Raw genomic sequence first — 16,688 nt, forward strand, 5'->3', positions numbered from 1 at the left:
TGTGTGTGTGTGTGTGTGTGTGTGTGTGTGTGTGTGTTTTACTCTCACTCTATATACATGTATTTCTAATTTTAAATATGGATAATTAATAATTGGTAAGAGTTGCTCCTGAGGCCAAGGTAGCTAAGGTGGCTTATTGTCCTGTCCCACAATATCCCTAGATCGACAAATTAGAATTTGAGATTTTGAGCAGTCTATACTGTATGATCTCTTAAAGCATGTATTATGCCCTGAATAATTTTGCCAGTTAACAAGTTTACACACACACACACACACGCGCGTGTTTGGCTCTTCCATTTTAAAATATGTGTTCACATGCTGTACAATGAATCAGAGATGTTAAGCTGATTTTAGGCTAACCTCTGCTGAATAATAAAAAAAAGGATTCTAGTCGACCACCTACAATTTATAAACATACCTTTATGAGTACATTGCATTTGACAGGAAATGTTATTTAGTTTAAAAAATAAATGAAACAATACAAATGTCATGGAATCATACAGCATCACTCGCACCCTCAGTCAAGACGAACTAAAATAAAAGTCCCTTCTGTTTACATTGCAGGTTATTGCTTGCTTGGTTTGGGTGGATCGGGGAATCAGGTGACGAATCACCATACAGAATCGTTCATACAGAACAAAGGACCCTCTTTATGGTGACACTGGAATAGTGTGGCGCCGTGTCATATCTTAAAAAAATCAGTACACGTTCAAGGCAACCGGGGAAGGTGTTACATAAGGAGTAACAGGAACCGTGCAGGCTGGTCTGTAAAGAGCAGCGCATTTAACTATTTGCCGAGGACCAAGACAGGCAGTTTCAAATCAGCTGCATTGCGTGGACTACAGAACATCTATTGGGATAGCTCTGGCGCACCCTGCCATATACTGTTACAGCCTTGTGAAGTTGCCCTGGTTTGTGACAGACGTGTGAGAAGCCAGCCAGGTGTTAACTTCAGACATACTTTGAAGGTAAAAATTGGTATGATAAGTACTAAGTGTTTCTATTAATATCGCAAAGACTCGGAGGTTGCTATACGACACATCAGTCCGAGATGTAAATTAAAAATGAAAAACATTTTTTTACAGATTAAGGAGTAGAATGCAGCTTTAAAAAACAACGTGTAGTCTTTTATAAATACGAAGCTTTTTTGTGCGTTTAGGAAAAGCAATGAATTGTTCATGAGTAGAGAATTATGCTTTGTTTGGCTAGTCAATACAGTAAAGAGAACTGTAGATTTGAAAGGGAAACTGCATCGAGGTTTCATATATTATTAGGTATTGGTCTCATTTAAAAAAAAAGTGAAAGATGCTTTACAAGTCCATTTAGTTTCGGTCACAAGCATGTAGTAGAACATGAAATGGCGTGGTGTGCTGTGTAGATTAACTTGTTCAAAACGTTTTGAAAACGTGATGTTGTCTAATCACCATTTGTTGTTTATTGGTCCTCTTATAACGCCAGAGAGGAAAACACACCCTCCTCTGTCCATTGGAACCTACGAACAGTACTATTAGCACGCCACAGATATACACACAGCTGTATTCTAATCCTGTTAAATGCTGTACAGTGCTGCCATGAGTGGTGCCTCAGCATTTTCCAATTCAGAACCTTGTTTTGTTACTCAGTCAAACTGTCACTAGGTTCAGCTGAACAGCTGGAACAAGGCTCTGGGCTGCTCAATTCAGTAATAAAGGGCATGGTTTGAACAAGGTCATGGACTGAAAAGAGACAAGGCAGAGTTTTCAGGTTTAAAACTAGCAGCCTATTGAAGAGCTTTTATTTTAAAGTTTAGGCAAATAAAGTGTTTATTTTAATAAGATGTGCCTTAAATGATTAATACTTTCAAAACGCAATAAAAGAAAGAAATAATTGGGCAGACATATTGACATGTATGATAATACAGTGGATTTCCTTTGTTGAGATTTACCAAGGAGACTGAGTAAAATAGTCTCACTGTGGAGCTGATCCAAATATAGGGAGATGTCAGAGCTAGTCTCAAGATGGGAGTTTACAGTACATACCAGTGGATCCAAACAGCTGTGCTTGTTTTAAGAGGCTGTCTATAGCAGGTAGGATCACAGCACAATGCATCAGGATCAATATTACTGTACTTTTGTGCTGTACAGGCTATTTAGAAAACCAGAAAATGCTCATTCTTGAGTGGGAGATCTTTTTGCAAATGCTGTCAAAATAATGTCAAGTGCAGATCCACGGAGGCTGTGATGAGGTTGTATGCACTGGTGAGACCACTCTTAGTGTACTCTGTCCAGTTGTGGTCAACACAGCACCAAAGGGATATTGTGCCCATGGACAGAGTCCAATGAAGAATAATCCCAGGTCTTAAAGGACCGAGCTACAGTATAAAGAACTTAACCAATATTTTAAGCACAGTACAGAAAGCTGGACCAGTGGACAGTTGGAAATTAAGTGGAGACAGATTTCGGACAGAGAGGAAGGAGACACTTCTTAACACAGAGAGTTATGAGGGGGTATGCAGTGGGTTCCTTAGTCATGTTGTTGAGGCAGAATTACTTGGATCCTTGAAGACCCAGCTTGACGAAGTTTTGAGATCTGAAGCAGACAAGTTTCATGTGCCTAATGGCCTCCTCGTTCATAAATAGTAGTTTATCTTTACTGAATCCTAAAGGCAGCCTTTATTTTTCAAATAAAGCTTTAAGCAGGTTAGTACCAAGCATGTTTCAGCTTCTGTTTGGTTACCCAATAAAAAAACAAACAGTACAGCAGGAAAGACTGTGACACAGTAGATCAGAATAACACTTTTGAAATAATTCCTTTTCTGGATTCCTCATGGAATGCTTTGGCAAGTTCAAGACAGATATGTGCATCTGGGTGAAATATTCAACAGAATCTCTCAACCTCAGGGATTGTATAGATGGCATGAACATATTTTAAAATACTGCCCAGCTACAAAAGAGTCCTTAAAATAATAAGAATTTTTCAAGCTTAAAATAAGACTTTAGTCCTTTTTTAAGCTCGAAGGTCTAGAAATGAACAACAATGTTTCTAAAGTGAGATGACTGTCAACTATTAGAATCATTGAATATACTCAACTGAATTATCGCTGTGGAATTATTTTAGCAATATTCTGTAAAATGACCTGCCTCTCTCTAGCCATCAGGGTGTTTTAAATTGAAAATCTATTCATTTGTTCAAAAGAAACAATTACAATGTCATTATCAATGAAAGCTCTCTATATATACCATGCTTTAGTTAAATAGTTCTCAAGTCTAAGGCTCTTCAGAGGGCTTCTTTTTAATGTATGTGTAGTTGGTGTGGGCTTCAATAATTGAAAAAAAAATTGAAGTTGAAAATTAAAGTTGAGCCGGCTTTGTTGCCATTTATTCAGTTAAGCATTCTGGTACTTCAGGTTGGTGTGATGTGCTGAGATATCTTAACAGCAGTGGTGTTATAACAAGACTCCTGTTTCTTTATTCTGTCTTTCAGCAGGGAAGCTGTTGTGGTGGTCGAATTGCTGAGCAAGAAAAGGTAAAATACAAAGCACATAGTTAAAACATGTTTAGTTAAATTGAATTCATAGTAGTAGCATACTGACCCAACTTTAGCACTGCACATTTAACAAATCTATTTTGTGCTATAAGGGGCTCTTAATAGAAACATTTAACAAATAATAAAAAAAAAACCTTCAGAGATAAGCAAAAAGCAGAGATGACAAGTAGAACACTCCAGTTACATCTTCTGTAACCCCAGATGGCCGTTGATAATTGGTGCACAAGGCTCTTTAAAGCAGGTGACTTTAACCAGTAATGAAAATAAAACAAAACTGAACCATTGTTTGTGCTAAAGGTCCTTGGCAAGCTTTATCACAATTGGACAAGCCGTTCTAGTAAAGCCATGCAAAAGGAATTTTCTTCGAGGTCTTCGCTCACTTTTGCAGGAAATTCAGATCTGTTATGTGTTACATATTAATCTTTCATTTATGAACGCTTCACACGCACTGCAAAGGGAATTGACTAGTGCTGCAAAAGGTGTCACATTTATTAATTATTCATACAGCACTCAAGGTCTATTCTGCCAGTCAGAGCACAGAAGGCCATTATTTTATGTAGGAACAGCTAAAATCCAAACCAAACCATATCAAATTTAAACAAAGCAGTTGTACCGAATAAAAAGGACAATTAGACTTTTATACACAGCCCTGGATGAAATACGAAAAACAGCGGCGGGTTACCGAGGGAATATTTTCACCATTCCAAGACAAGTGTAGTCATTCCTGAGGTTACCAGCTGACAATAATGCATTATTTCATTGATACAACGTGTTGGATATAAACGTTTACAGCTCCTTTTAACTGTTTGTTGTTTTTTTTAAAGGACTCCAGTTGTGAGCTCAGGTTGAAAGGGGCATTATAGCGGCTATGGAACTTGAGTAACGAAATCGAGATGTGTTTACAGTATCAGTATTGACAGAAATACATGTAAGGCTTGTCAGCCTGTCTCCGGGTTAACAGGCTGTTAATTGTACATTGAGAAGTACAAGTGAAATGCAAGTCAAGGACTAGAAATTGTAGCAACCTCGCATTGCGTTGTTTTAAAAGCCTACTCCTACATTTTAAACTTTGTTGTTATCCTTATCACTGGGAACCTTACAAAAATCCACGTTGGGTTACAAGGCCTCACTAATGGCGGGTCCTTTTGGCATTCAGAAGTGAGTTGAATATGTAGGTGTTAATAGGCAAGCTAGTACCGTAGGGATGATAGAAGGGCATTCTGAAAAAGTGTATTAGCGGAAGAGCAAGGAAGCAGTAGCAGGTATAGGCAGTACTGTAGACACACATAGAATACAAACCTCAGAAAGCCTCTCTCAGAACATTACAGCCAAATAAACTTCACATAAACCAGGGATCAGTCCTGAACCATCATAACAAAAGCATATTTCAACAGGTGCAGTTCATAAATAGGTTTGTAAAGTATAAAATGTATGAGGGTAATTTAGGAGACATACATTGTGTCTATAATTGAACTATAATTGAATTTCACACAAAAGGCAGGGGATCTACACAAACAGGTGGCAGGCTAATGGGTTCTATTGAACATCTGATGTTTGGTTTCCCCTCTGCTTTGGCAGATTATTTTGCCATGGGTAAATGAAAAAATGCATCAGTAAATGTAATCTGCTTGACCTGAAAAAGCCCTGTGAGCTCTAAGCATTTTCAATAAATCTAATGTGAACGCCACATCTTATTTTACTCTCTTGCAGGTTGTGAGTATCCACAGAGCTTTACAAATGAAACGTTTTTAGGCTGTTCTTGAGAAACCAAACAAGATCTTACCAAATTAATTTTAAACAGACCTTTTAAGAAAAGGGCATGGTATTTTTCCATCTGGACGATGAAACTAGTCTGTAAAACTCGGCTTAATCCGTAGTCTAATGTGCATCCAGACTTTACATAACCTTCATAGCTCGTCTAAATGTATCACGTTTTCGTATAATTACCATCTGGCTTTGCATTCATCAACCTACAGATAGACAGTTGGACCAACAGACAAACAGCCTCTGTGTACCCCAATTGTGATGCATTTAATATTTTGTGCTGAAGAACGTCACAATGCATGTGTTTCCATTAGTTTAGCAGGTCTGCCATCATGTGCGGTGGAATTCTTCACACACACCACAGGGAACTGCATACTGCATCTGCTGCAAAAACGTGCAACCTGCCATGTGTCAGAGAAACAAAGAGAACTCTTCGGAAGCACAAAGATTCATTCCAGCTCATCACCTGCAGCTGAAAATGTTAATACAAATGAACATGTATGGACAATGAAGATGTGTTTTTATCAACCAATGTGATCCACGCCACCACCCTTGTCCGTGTGATTTCATGACCCTAATCTTTACCTCCCAAACCACAAATGCTCCTAGTTTTTAAGAGTAGGAAGTGCTTAAGGGCATTTTGGTTTGATTTTGCAGAATGTGACTTACTCATGACTGAAGCTCAGATAATTCATTATTCCACCTTAAAAACTGCCTTTAAGAAAACTGGGATAAAAATAAGTTCATTTACATAATATTTTCATGGGGTAGCTACAGTTGTGCTGATAACTGTGAGCCAGAACTTACTAAGACTAATTATTGTTCACTTTGAATATAATGATGTTTTCTGTTCAGCTCAGTTCTCAAAAAGTTTGTGGTTAAATTCACCAGTGCAAGGGAAAAAAAACAGTGAGTCTGACGTGGCCTGCGCATTTTTGATTTGATGGAGTCAGAATGGGGAGGAGAAGTTGGAATTAATTCAAATTTTTTGGCATCCAAAAGGAGTTTTTTTTGATGATTCAGCAACAATTTTGACATCGGAGTGCCACTGGTGTTAATAATCACTGAATATAACAGCACTCCCTCTATAACAACCACAACAGTAATTTTTTTGCTATTGAAACGATATTTTATTGTGAACTTAGGCAAAAAGAACACTGCTATCAATGGCATTTCTGTTTTTCATTGCTGTTGTTTTAGGTACAGTGTCTGTTATGTATTGTACAGAGTACCGGTTCTTATTTTGAAACTTGCCGTTTACAGGAGCTGACGTGATCACACCCTTGAAAATACCAGCACATTATTTAAAAGACTCTGAAAGTACAGCTGTTTATGTCTTGAAAATACCAGCGCGTCATGTGAAAACCTCGGACAGTACAGCTGTTCATGTCTTCTGTCTGTTGTTTTCCTGCAGGGCTGTTGTGTGCACATCATGATGCTAAAGCTGGTGATGCTGAGTCTGGCTTGGCTTAGTGAAGGAAGAAAGATTGAAGCCAGTTTGTTAAAAGCACAAGGTAGGTACAATAAAACCTTGAGGCATGTCCAGTAGTAATATTCTTTTCCATCTGAAGCCATTTCATGTGTGACAAATGTCAGCGAGTCAATAACGTTCAGTCTGATCTCTTTAATATTAATATTACTTAGTTGTTGCTTGGTGCGATCAAATGTAAATAATGTTTATTTTTGAGGTTTATTTCATACCAGGATTCACTTACATTTTCTACAGTTTAAATGTGCATAATTATTCCACCAACACATCAGCAGTGTTATCGTTATTTTCCTATTTAAATGTGTTTATTTTATAAATGTTCAGTAGTCTTAGTGGTTGTTAAATGTGTATATTAACTGGACCCAAGAAAGGGTTTATTTTGAGCCTTGTTTAAAATACTCAATTTCCATGTGAGAATGTGGCAGCAATGGAGTAAAATTTGGGGCTTGATTGGTGGGCCAGTCAGTCAGTTTGTTTAAAAACGATGCAAATGTGTATAAAAGGCTGCAACTAGACTGCATCGCTATTTCAACGGCTGTCAGATTTCACCTAAACCTAACACCCGGCTATGCTTCTAGAATAAAGACCTCACCAGACTTTAACAAAACCTTTTATTAACATGTGTGTGGAGCTGTGCTTAATTTTAATCACTTTGTATTGAAAATGATGCTAATAGTTTTTCTATGGCATTTACAGTACTCTGAATTAACGCTGCAGCATTTATTTAAAATTGCTAAAAACAGCTTCTGTGCTTATTCAAGGGTGCTGCTTATTCAAGGTCAGTGGTAATCAGGAGCACTACGGTTTTTGTAAGGCATATTTGTTTTTTTTTTACGGTATTTGAGGAAGGCATATATAGAAGCTCATTTCTGAGGATACAACTTGATCCTACAAATAAAAGCTGTTGAGCTCGCAGATCAGATCAGTGTTTGACTAGATGAGGTCGGATACCAGTGTAGCATGGAGAGGGAAATAAGTAAGAGAAATGTCAATTCAACACAGAGGAGGTCTGTTTATTTTCCCTTTCTTTTCTTACAGCACCCCTGTGGTCTGGCTGGGCGCCTGCCTGCTTGCCTGTATGATGCCCAGGGCTGCGTTGTCCTCCGACGCTGTAGCTCTGAGGTGGCTGCATGGTTGGTCTGCAGTGTGTAAAGAAGCGGTCGGCTGACAGCACACACTTCGGGGGACAGCGTGTGTTCGTCTTCGCCGCTCCCGAGTCAGTGCAGGGGTGGTAGCGGTGAGCTGAGTCTAAAAATAATTGGACTAAATTTAAAAAAAAAAAAAAAAAGTCGCAGGGCTGAACTCTTTTATATATGGTGCGTTTCTTTCTCTTCAACCAGAAAGACAACTAAACACTTCTGGTGTCCTGATCCAGACAGGGCTTCGGTGAGCAAGATGAGTTGATCCCGTGGTTATCCCCTAAACAGCAATGCCACAGCAAGAGCTACACTAGCTTCTGCTCCCCATTGGCACTCCAAAACACCACACTCCCCACTTATTCTTATTTGCCAAAATACCATGCACACAACCAAAACAGGAATGCATTTAGATACTTAAATAATAATCATACAGTCCTGTATGTATATATATATATATATATATATATAATATAATATATATATATATATATATATGTATATATACACTGTATGTTTTAGTGCTGCTGTATTTTCTCTTACACCAGAATTAGTACATAGTGCTGTGTTCTTTTTTTGTTTGGGATCCATAAACTACAGTAAAATACCAGTAAGATCCAGTCTGTAATTGTGTTCTTTTAAATAAATTTTATTCAAGTTTATGCAATTAATTTTGTTTCTATTTGTAATGTTTTGCCATACTGTGTTTTGTTTGCATTTCTTTATTAAGTGTCTATTACAAATCTGATATCAAGGCCGGCGTTAATTCAAAGTAATACTATATGTCAATCAAACAGTAAACAGGAAGTCGGGCTAGAGCTCAATTTTATAATCATCTAGCAAAGATCTTGTTTCTAATTAGCTTGTAATTACATGTCCAACCCCCTTGTTAAATACATTAGTTATTCCCTTTTACCAGTGGCACTGGAACAATTTTTAAAGTGGGGGTGCTGAAAGCCATTGAACAAAACTGTAACCCCTGTATATGATGGAAGCCATGCAAAACCAAGGGGTGCTTCTGCACCCCCAGCACCCCTAGTTCCAGCGCCTTTGACTTTTACTAGAGTGTATGTTAATAGGTTATTTGAAGCTGAAGTGGGGGTTATTAGACCCCTTACGACAATAACTTGCATTAATTAATTACCTTTTTGTTGGAATGTCTTTGAAGCAAGACTTAAAATGCTAACATTATTTGTCATCCCCCATATGGGGAAAAAAATAATAATTTGATCCACTTGAAGAAGTGACCAAACCTTATTATTATTATTATTATTATTATGTCCAAAGTACGTAAATATTAGGGCTGTCCATTAATTTTAACGTGCGTTAATCCCACTCCTCTGTCTTGACCCTTATAGGATTCCTGAAAGGTTTTTTTAGTATCATTTTGTTCCTTAATTTGTCTAGATTACATTTCTGCCTGTTGCAAAGGTGAATAATTGTCGATTTAGATGCAAAACAACATATTCTGGATCTACCCTTACTGCGCTTCAGAGAGTAGAACAGCGTCATTGCTGATAATCAAACCAACCTTCTCTTGCGTTAACTAATAGTGCTTCTTAAGTATAAGTATACAACAGAAAGTTGTATTTAAATATTTTGTATTATTTCTTGACATTTATTTTTTTAAAACTTATTTTTGTATTAATACACCAGGTTTTAATCCGCATCTACTTTGTTTGTGTGCTGCGTCAATTGCTTCCAGACTTCCCCTGCTAACAGAGGGGCGGGGAAGTGTAAATTATTATTATTATTCATAATAATAATAATAATAATAATAATAATAATAATAATAATAATAATAATAATAATAATAATAACAACAACAGTATTTATAATAGGTTTAAATATGTACTGCAGTAGTCTGTTGTTTTGTTTGGATTGTGTTAAATATAAATAATTCCATGCTTGAATACCGCAATGAATAACCTGGTAATGAAAGATAATTGATTTGTTTTCTATCCTCTCATACTTTAAGGTATTATTGCACTGCTCTTAACTGGTTTAAATCTTATCTTACTGGGCATCAGAATTTTATCTCTCTTAGTGGTTTTAGTTCTGAGGTTGAGTTGGTAACATCTGGAGTCCCACGTAGCTCAGTTCTGAGGCCCCTGATATTTAGTAATGCATGTTTCCCCTTGGTCACATGCTAAGATTGAATTATCATTTTTACACAGATGATACTCAAATCTACGTCCACACGAAACCTGATATCGATGTTGCTGCCTCTGATATAAAGCATTGGATGTCACAACATTTTTTGCATCTAAATTGTGATAAGACTGAGGTTATGAGGTTAGGTACTTCCCATCAACTGCGTAAAACCAGTGCTGTCAGTTGATGGTACCATGCTTGTGTTTAGATCCAAAAGGAAACACTTGGGAATGATTTTTGATCCTGGATTAACTTTTGAACCTCATTTGCAGAATACTGTTAAGGCATCGTTTTTTCACCTTTGGTAGGCTGCGACCTATGCTCGCTGCATCTGTAGCTGAAAAACTGGTTCATGCATTTATTTTCTCATGGATAGATTATTGTAGCGCTCTGCTCGTAGGCGTCGCTAAAAGCACACTTGCCAAATTACAATATGTTCAGAACTCAGCAGCTACAATCCTGACTAGGTCACATGCAAGTCACTCCTGCAAGTCACATCATGTCACTCCTGTTTTGGAGTCCTTGCACTGTTGCCTGTCAGGTTCTGAGTTGATTTTAAAAGTCTTCATACCTTTAAGGATCTGCATGGTTTGGCTCCACAGTACTTTGTTTCTGTAAACCAAGTAATCTGTTTACACTCCCTCATGCAACCTTCGCTCAACTGATTCTGGACTGTTATGTGTTCCTCCTGCTCGTCTACGCTCCGTGGGTGACAGGGCCTTTTATTGTTATGCCCCAAAACTCTGGAACACCATTCCTAAACAAATCAGGGACTCCGCCTCTTTAGGTGCTTTTAAATCTAGCTTAAAGGCTTACTTTTTTAGAATAGCATTTTTGTGAATGTTTTTATCTTCTGTGTTTCTTTGTTGTTGTGATTTGTGTTTGTCTTTTAAAGCGCTTTGAGGTGAATGCTTTTAAAGGTGCTATATAAAATAGTGTATTATTATTATTGTCCTTCAGTGTTTGTTATTTATCTGTCTATTTACTCTCTGCAGGCTTAATTAAAACTGTATGTGCTTGTTCTTGTGAGCACACATCTCCAGGCATTTGGTGTAAATCCCAAAGTAACATGTGCGATGATGAGATGTACATTAAAAAACTTGCCTCATTATACATTGTTTCCTTCAAACCTTGTAAGGAGAAACAACCTGTAAGCTAAGGAAAAAAGGGGTGTTTTTTCTACCTTTTTGAAAAAGTAGTTTTTGAAAAGCTCTGACAATCAGAACACCATTACCTTAGGACCTCAAAGTATTGTTACAGATTTTGAAATTTTGTACTGTATGTTTTACTTTTCACGAGCAACATTATGCTAAAAACACTTCTGTACAGTATGTGTTATTAATGGGCCTATACAAAACACAATAAACAGTAATTACTGACAATAGCTCCAAAACCTTGTTTACAAACTTCTCAGTTAAAACAAATATCTCAGGATCCTTCAGCTATAACTGTCATAGCAAAATGAATTATATAGCAGATCTGTATCGAGGACTTTCTCTCATCCTGAGCTGAGGAGGATGAGACTGATAGGCTACTCCGTATCACTTTCAAAACATTTGTTATCCATCCTTTTTGTTTTTGTCCCAGAATCAAGTTTTTCTTCTACAAATTTGAAGAAAAGTATGACCCATATTCTAAATCTTTCCAAGGCAATCTTTCTATTGAAAAAGCTGATGAGCTTTTGAATCTTCCTGACGAATAAAGCTTCTGACCCAGATGGTCTGATTTATAGGTCTGTCCAACAGCAACAAAAGCAATTACATCTGTGTGATTGCTGACCTATTTAATCTGCCCCTGATCACAGGACCTTGTACATCTTGGAAGGTAGCTAAAGCTCTGCCTCAGCTGTAAGGATGTAGAAATTATAAAGCAGAGGAAGGCAGTTTCATTTCTTACTTAACACTTGTGACAAGAAGCGCCCTGTTGCTGGTTCTTGAGTGCCTTTGTGGAAGTAGCTGGGACGCGGAACAGGAGATGCGTTGCTAAGCAACTAATTGAGCAGGTTGGCTCATCTGTTGCTGAGTTGATTGGGAGGTCCTAATTGGCTGGGGGGGGCGTACCCAGGGAGGCTGCGGGCAGCTCAAGGCTACTGCACGGTCATAGCCATACAGACAGACGCTGAGCAAAAGCTTGCTGTGTTGATATCGAGGAGGAAGAGTGTCCGCTCCATGGAGAGAACTTTTACACAAAACCCTTCCACTCCAAGATGCTGCTCATGAAGGCATTGCCCAGCCGAGGCCATTTTGAAGAGGTCGGAGTCGCCACAAGGATGCCAGGTCTCCGGGAGCAAAGAAGTAGGTCAGTTTAGGGGATGTTGATCCCAAACAGCATAGCGAGGGTTTGCTTAGTCTAGTCGGTACCTGGATCAGGACGTTCGTTTTAGTGGGACTAACACTCGCCACTTGTGTGGGAAACTTTCATTTTTTAGGTTTGTTTTCTTGTGTTTTCTTTGTTAAATCTGACACTAGGGCTACCATTGCTGGTACCCTGATCGCAGCACCTGTGTTAATTAAATCTGTGTGGCGTGTCAACACCCAGTGCTCTATGTCTGCCTCAGTTTTATTCAGTGACAACCCACACACATAACATCACCCTGTTACAACACCCTTAGGACATTTCAGTATAAACATTTGCATAATATGTAATCAGTTGGGTTTAGAGGGACCCATCTTTCACCACAGATTGCCCTATTTAGAATGAATTTACTTTGTTGAGGCTATCATGGACAGAGGCACATTGCTGGGTGTGTGCCTTGTCCATCCAATATCCAGCCAGGACATTTGACTCTTTCTAGGCTAAACAAATTCAGTTCCCTCCTGATAGCACTTCGCTGGACCATTTCCAAAGCCCCAATGTCATTTGTGTAGTGCGAGGACAGGATTTGCACGTAGTGTTCTCAATGCGGTCCCTACATTCTATCATCACAATCACCCTTGATTTGTAAATTGACTTTCGACTGTACAACCAAGCATTCAAATCAGAAGCGCAGAGTACAAATAAAGGACTTCCCAGAATGCAGTTTTTGTTTAAAGTAATGGTATGTTGATGTTATGGAAGCAGCTATCTTTTTTTTTTTCTACAATGTTAAAAACTGAATTTTATAGTAGCTAATTATGCCGAGAAACCCGTGCATTACGCTGCCTGTCTGATAATGCTATTTTTGTTGACTGTTATAGTTCATTGACTTTCAAATAAAACAGTATCTCAGAGCCTAGTCGTTTATTGTAAACTGTAGTGCTATGATGAAATAGTTAATGAATAGGCTTTATAAACAGTTCTTGTCTGAATGTGCCTGCTGACTTGATATCTATCTTACTACATTCATGTTTTGAACAGTGTGACCTATGACCTTTACTCCTTAAGTTAGGTTGTCATTTTATATTCTTATATAATGTACTACTCCACTTCCTATTCTTGTACTGTAAGAAATCGGTTGTAAACTTTGTTTGGGCTTTCTCAATTGACTTTGTTTGGTTAGCAATTGTATATGGTACACGTTATATAGTGAAGTATGGTTCAATTTCTGTTCTCCATAACTGATTGGGAACTCGCCAAGAGGAAAATAAGCATTCACCCAGTTCTGTGAGTGTTAATGATCGATGACCTAGTGCTTCTATTGCAGCACATTTCTGAACCTTTTCTTTCTTAGGACTCTGCATTTTTACCCAGTCTATCAATCAAGAGCAATGAAAATGTGTTATTGTTATTTTATCTTTCTTATTTTTACCAAAAAGGATAAGTCATACATTTATTGCAGTTTGCAAAAAAAGCATAAGAGTATTGGGGCACACACAAGCAAGGCTGTGTATATAGTGTCTGTCACAGTATTATGTGAAATATGTCTCAGGCTGTCTAACAACAAGTGGTAAGGCACATTTTCTGACAAGAATAGGAAAGAATAAAGAAGCGACAGTATGAAACTAGCAATGATTTTCTCAGACCAATTTACTGGCTTCTAGCTGCAACTAAAGTGGTTTCTTGCTAGGTTTATAACATTTAAACGCTTTATTCCTTTCATAAAATGTGCAGTATGGCTGCTAAATCTGTGCAGAATTACTTTGTTTGTGCCATGTTCTATGGGCTGACATCTGTACACAGGACAAAATGTACTAACAGTTTTACATTCTAATTGAAGACAGAAATTCCAGAATAATTCTTAATTGGGTAAGAGGTGACTAAATTAATCTGTATTGACTGAAGTGCTTGCAGCAGGCGTAAGGGTTCTCAGAGAGCTCTGTCGCGTGGTTTGTTGGTGTAGATTGTAGCCTTGCTAAAGATGCAGGCAGTGAAAGCAGAATAGACTTACTGTATAAATAATTTATGGTAACACACATAGTATTAGAATTTAAGGTGTTTCTGTTGGTGGCAAGGATCATGTAGAGTCTATTTGGAAATAATTGCTATAAACAACAAACCTCAATCATCCAGACATCTGTGTCTGCCCTAGGCATAGGAGGAAGCTCTATCAGTGTTTCCAGTTCTTAAGTCTGCTGTGTGAGTGGGTGAACTCTATTAAGAGATAAGGGAGTCAGGCAGCTGTATTCTATAACTCTGCGGGTATCGTACAAAGAAAATGAACCCTTTCATGGACGTTATTTTACCTAATGTGGCTGCCATGTTGAGGTCATGAGAGAGAACATATTGTCCTTCTTTGGGTGCATTGCTGAAATCTTTGATTTCCTCTGTTGTCTGGTAAATAGACCGTCTTAACCTCGTATCAATGATGCGGACCACACTAACTGAGGTACCGGCTTTGTAGTTGCATTCCTTCAGTTCTGTTGTCAGTGTTTCCAGTTAAAACTAGCATTGCCGCATTGTTTTAGCCACAGGCCATATTATTGCTACAGATCATTTTAACATGTTTACAATTCAGTCAGGAATGCCATTCCCCTTACAGTCCCTTTTGCTTTTGTTCACAAACAAAACACTGCTTATGTGTAGTATCTGAAAATAATGTTCATGGTTGACAAAAAGAACAAAGAAAATCAAAGGGCTCAGTAAGGCCAGTGTATACTGTCATCATTAAATTCCACACAGTACGTAGAGCATCTCCAGCTCGCTTTTGTTGCAGTGCACTGAATAACATGGAGGCTGGGTGCCATTAGCTTTGTAAATGTATGTAATCCTGGTGCTTGGAAATTTAGCTCATCTAAATAAACAGGCAATCTGTTTATTTTGGCATTACTGTAATTTATATACTATGTAGTTACTGGGAAGCAAATATAAACCCATAACATGTTCTGCAGTTAACTGCAGGCCTCAGCTGAGGTTTTTAAAATATTGTTTTGATTTGCATCAAAGTGGTAAGTTTGAAAAGGTCAGCAATATGGGAAATACAGAAGAGCAACCCCTGTTTGAACCTGAATATGGAAAAACAGCCAACTCAGAATGTGACCCGTAGTGTTTTCATTACAAAAAATGAAACCAGAACTACCATATTAGTCTTTCTATCACATATAATACTAGTATCAATACATACTGAAAATAACTTCATCCAGGCAGCTTTGGAATACCGAAGTGTGTTGTTTTATGTCACTCTTTGGTGAAAAAAAAAAGAGAGATTGATGTGTATTTTGTTCAATTTTAGATGAATACTGTAGTTTCAAATGAAGTCCAATAGCTTTAATATCCAAAGCTGCCGAATGCACTGCACAGTTAAGTCATTCAGTCCCTAAGGACAAATCCCTTGGTCATGGGAAAGCAGAGATTATACATTTCAGACTACTACTTGAAGGTAGGCAGTTTGATTCTATATAGATACTTCTGGGAGAGTCTTTGCCTTTTCGCAGTGGCAATACACTGTTTCTGTACTGTGGGGAAATGGAAGCACAGGGGCAGCAACAGTGTTGTAAACCATTAGCAGAATGGGACCACATTGGTAACATTTTCATATTGTGACATACCAGTGGTGTCAGATTGGTATAAGTCAAGCTATGAAGCAATGCACACTGGGAATCCATTGCAGAACCCAGTTAATATATAATCAGGACCACTGTGCAATATCTGTTCTAAATCCATTGTGCAGGGAACTGCACTGGTATAATAATAGTATCCCAATTACATTTTTAAACATTTTCAAATACAAAAACATCTGTACAGTATTTGCACTTTCAGGGCAGCAGCAACTATTGCTTCTTATGGTAGCCTTAACCCTGGTCTGTGTTCAGCTATCTGCATCTGAAGGTTGTGTGTTTTTTTTTGTTTTCTTCTTCAAACAACTGTCCTTCACCAGGCATGGAATTCTGGTGCACAGTCCTCAGCTCAAGGATTCCTGTGTTCATAGGCCTTGTGTGCGAGTGCATTTAGAAACTGGGTGGGAACTAGAAGTCCCATTTTCTTGGGTGTCATCGATTTAAACTGCTTATCAGGAAACACAGTTATCTGTTACCTCAAGTTCAAAGACTGCATAACAAGGATGGCTTACTCCATTTTTTGCATACTATATATGAGAGTGGTTTTGTTTTTAGTTTTTTCCCTCTCCCCTGCCAATCAAAGCCATAAGCGAAAGTAATAATAATCTTTACATAATGCCTTTCGTAGTGGACCACCATCACAGCACTTTACAAGATACGAGACTAGGGTGTGTGAACTACGCATCAGCTGCAGAGTCACTTACAACA

At 38.1% G+C, this 16,688-nt stretch overlaps 1 protein-coding gene across 1 annotated transcript in view; it reads left to right on the forward strand.

The window, feature by feature from the left end:
* Positions 1-660: 660 nt before the first annotated feature.
* LOC121320861 (prolactin receptor-like) overlaps positions 661-16,688 on the forward strand; it is a 38,014-nt gene continuing 21,986 nt past the window's right edge. Inside the window, exons 1-3 of the mRNA XM_041259580.1 lie at positions 661-968; positions 3,463-3,504; positions 6,704-6,803. Of these exons, the coding sequence (XP_041115514.1) occupies positions 6,722-6,803 (82 nt within the window). The 5' untranslated portion in view covers positions 661-968; positions 3,463-3,504; positions 6,704-6,721. The remainder of the gene's footprint in view (positions 969-3,462; positions 3,505-6,703; positions 6,804-16,688) is intronic.

Source organism: Polyodon spathula, chromosome 9 (assembly GCF_017654505.1).
Source record: "Polyodon spathula isolate WHYD16114869_AA chromosome 9, ASM1765450v1, whole genome shotgun sequence".
NCBI lineage: Eukaryota > Metazoa > Chordata > Actinopteri > Acipenseriformes > Polyodontidae > Polyodon > Polyodon spathula.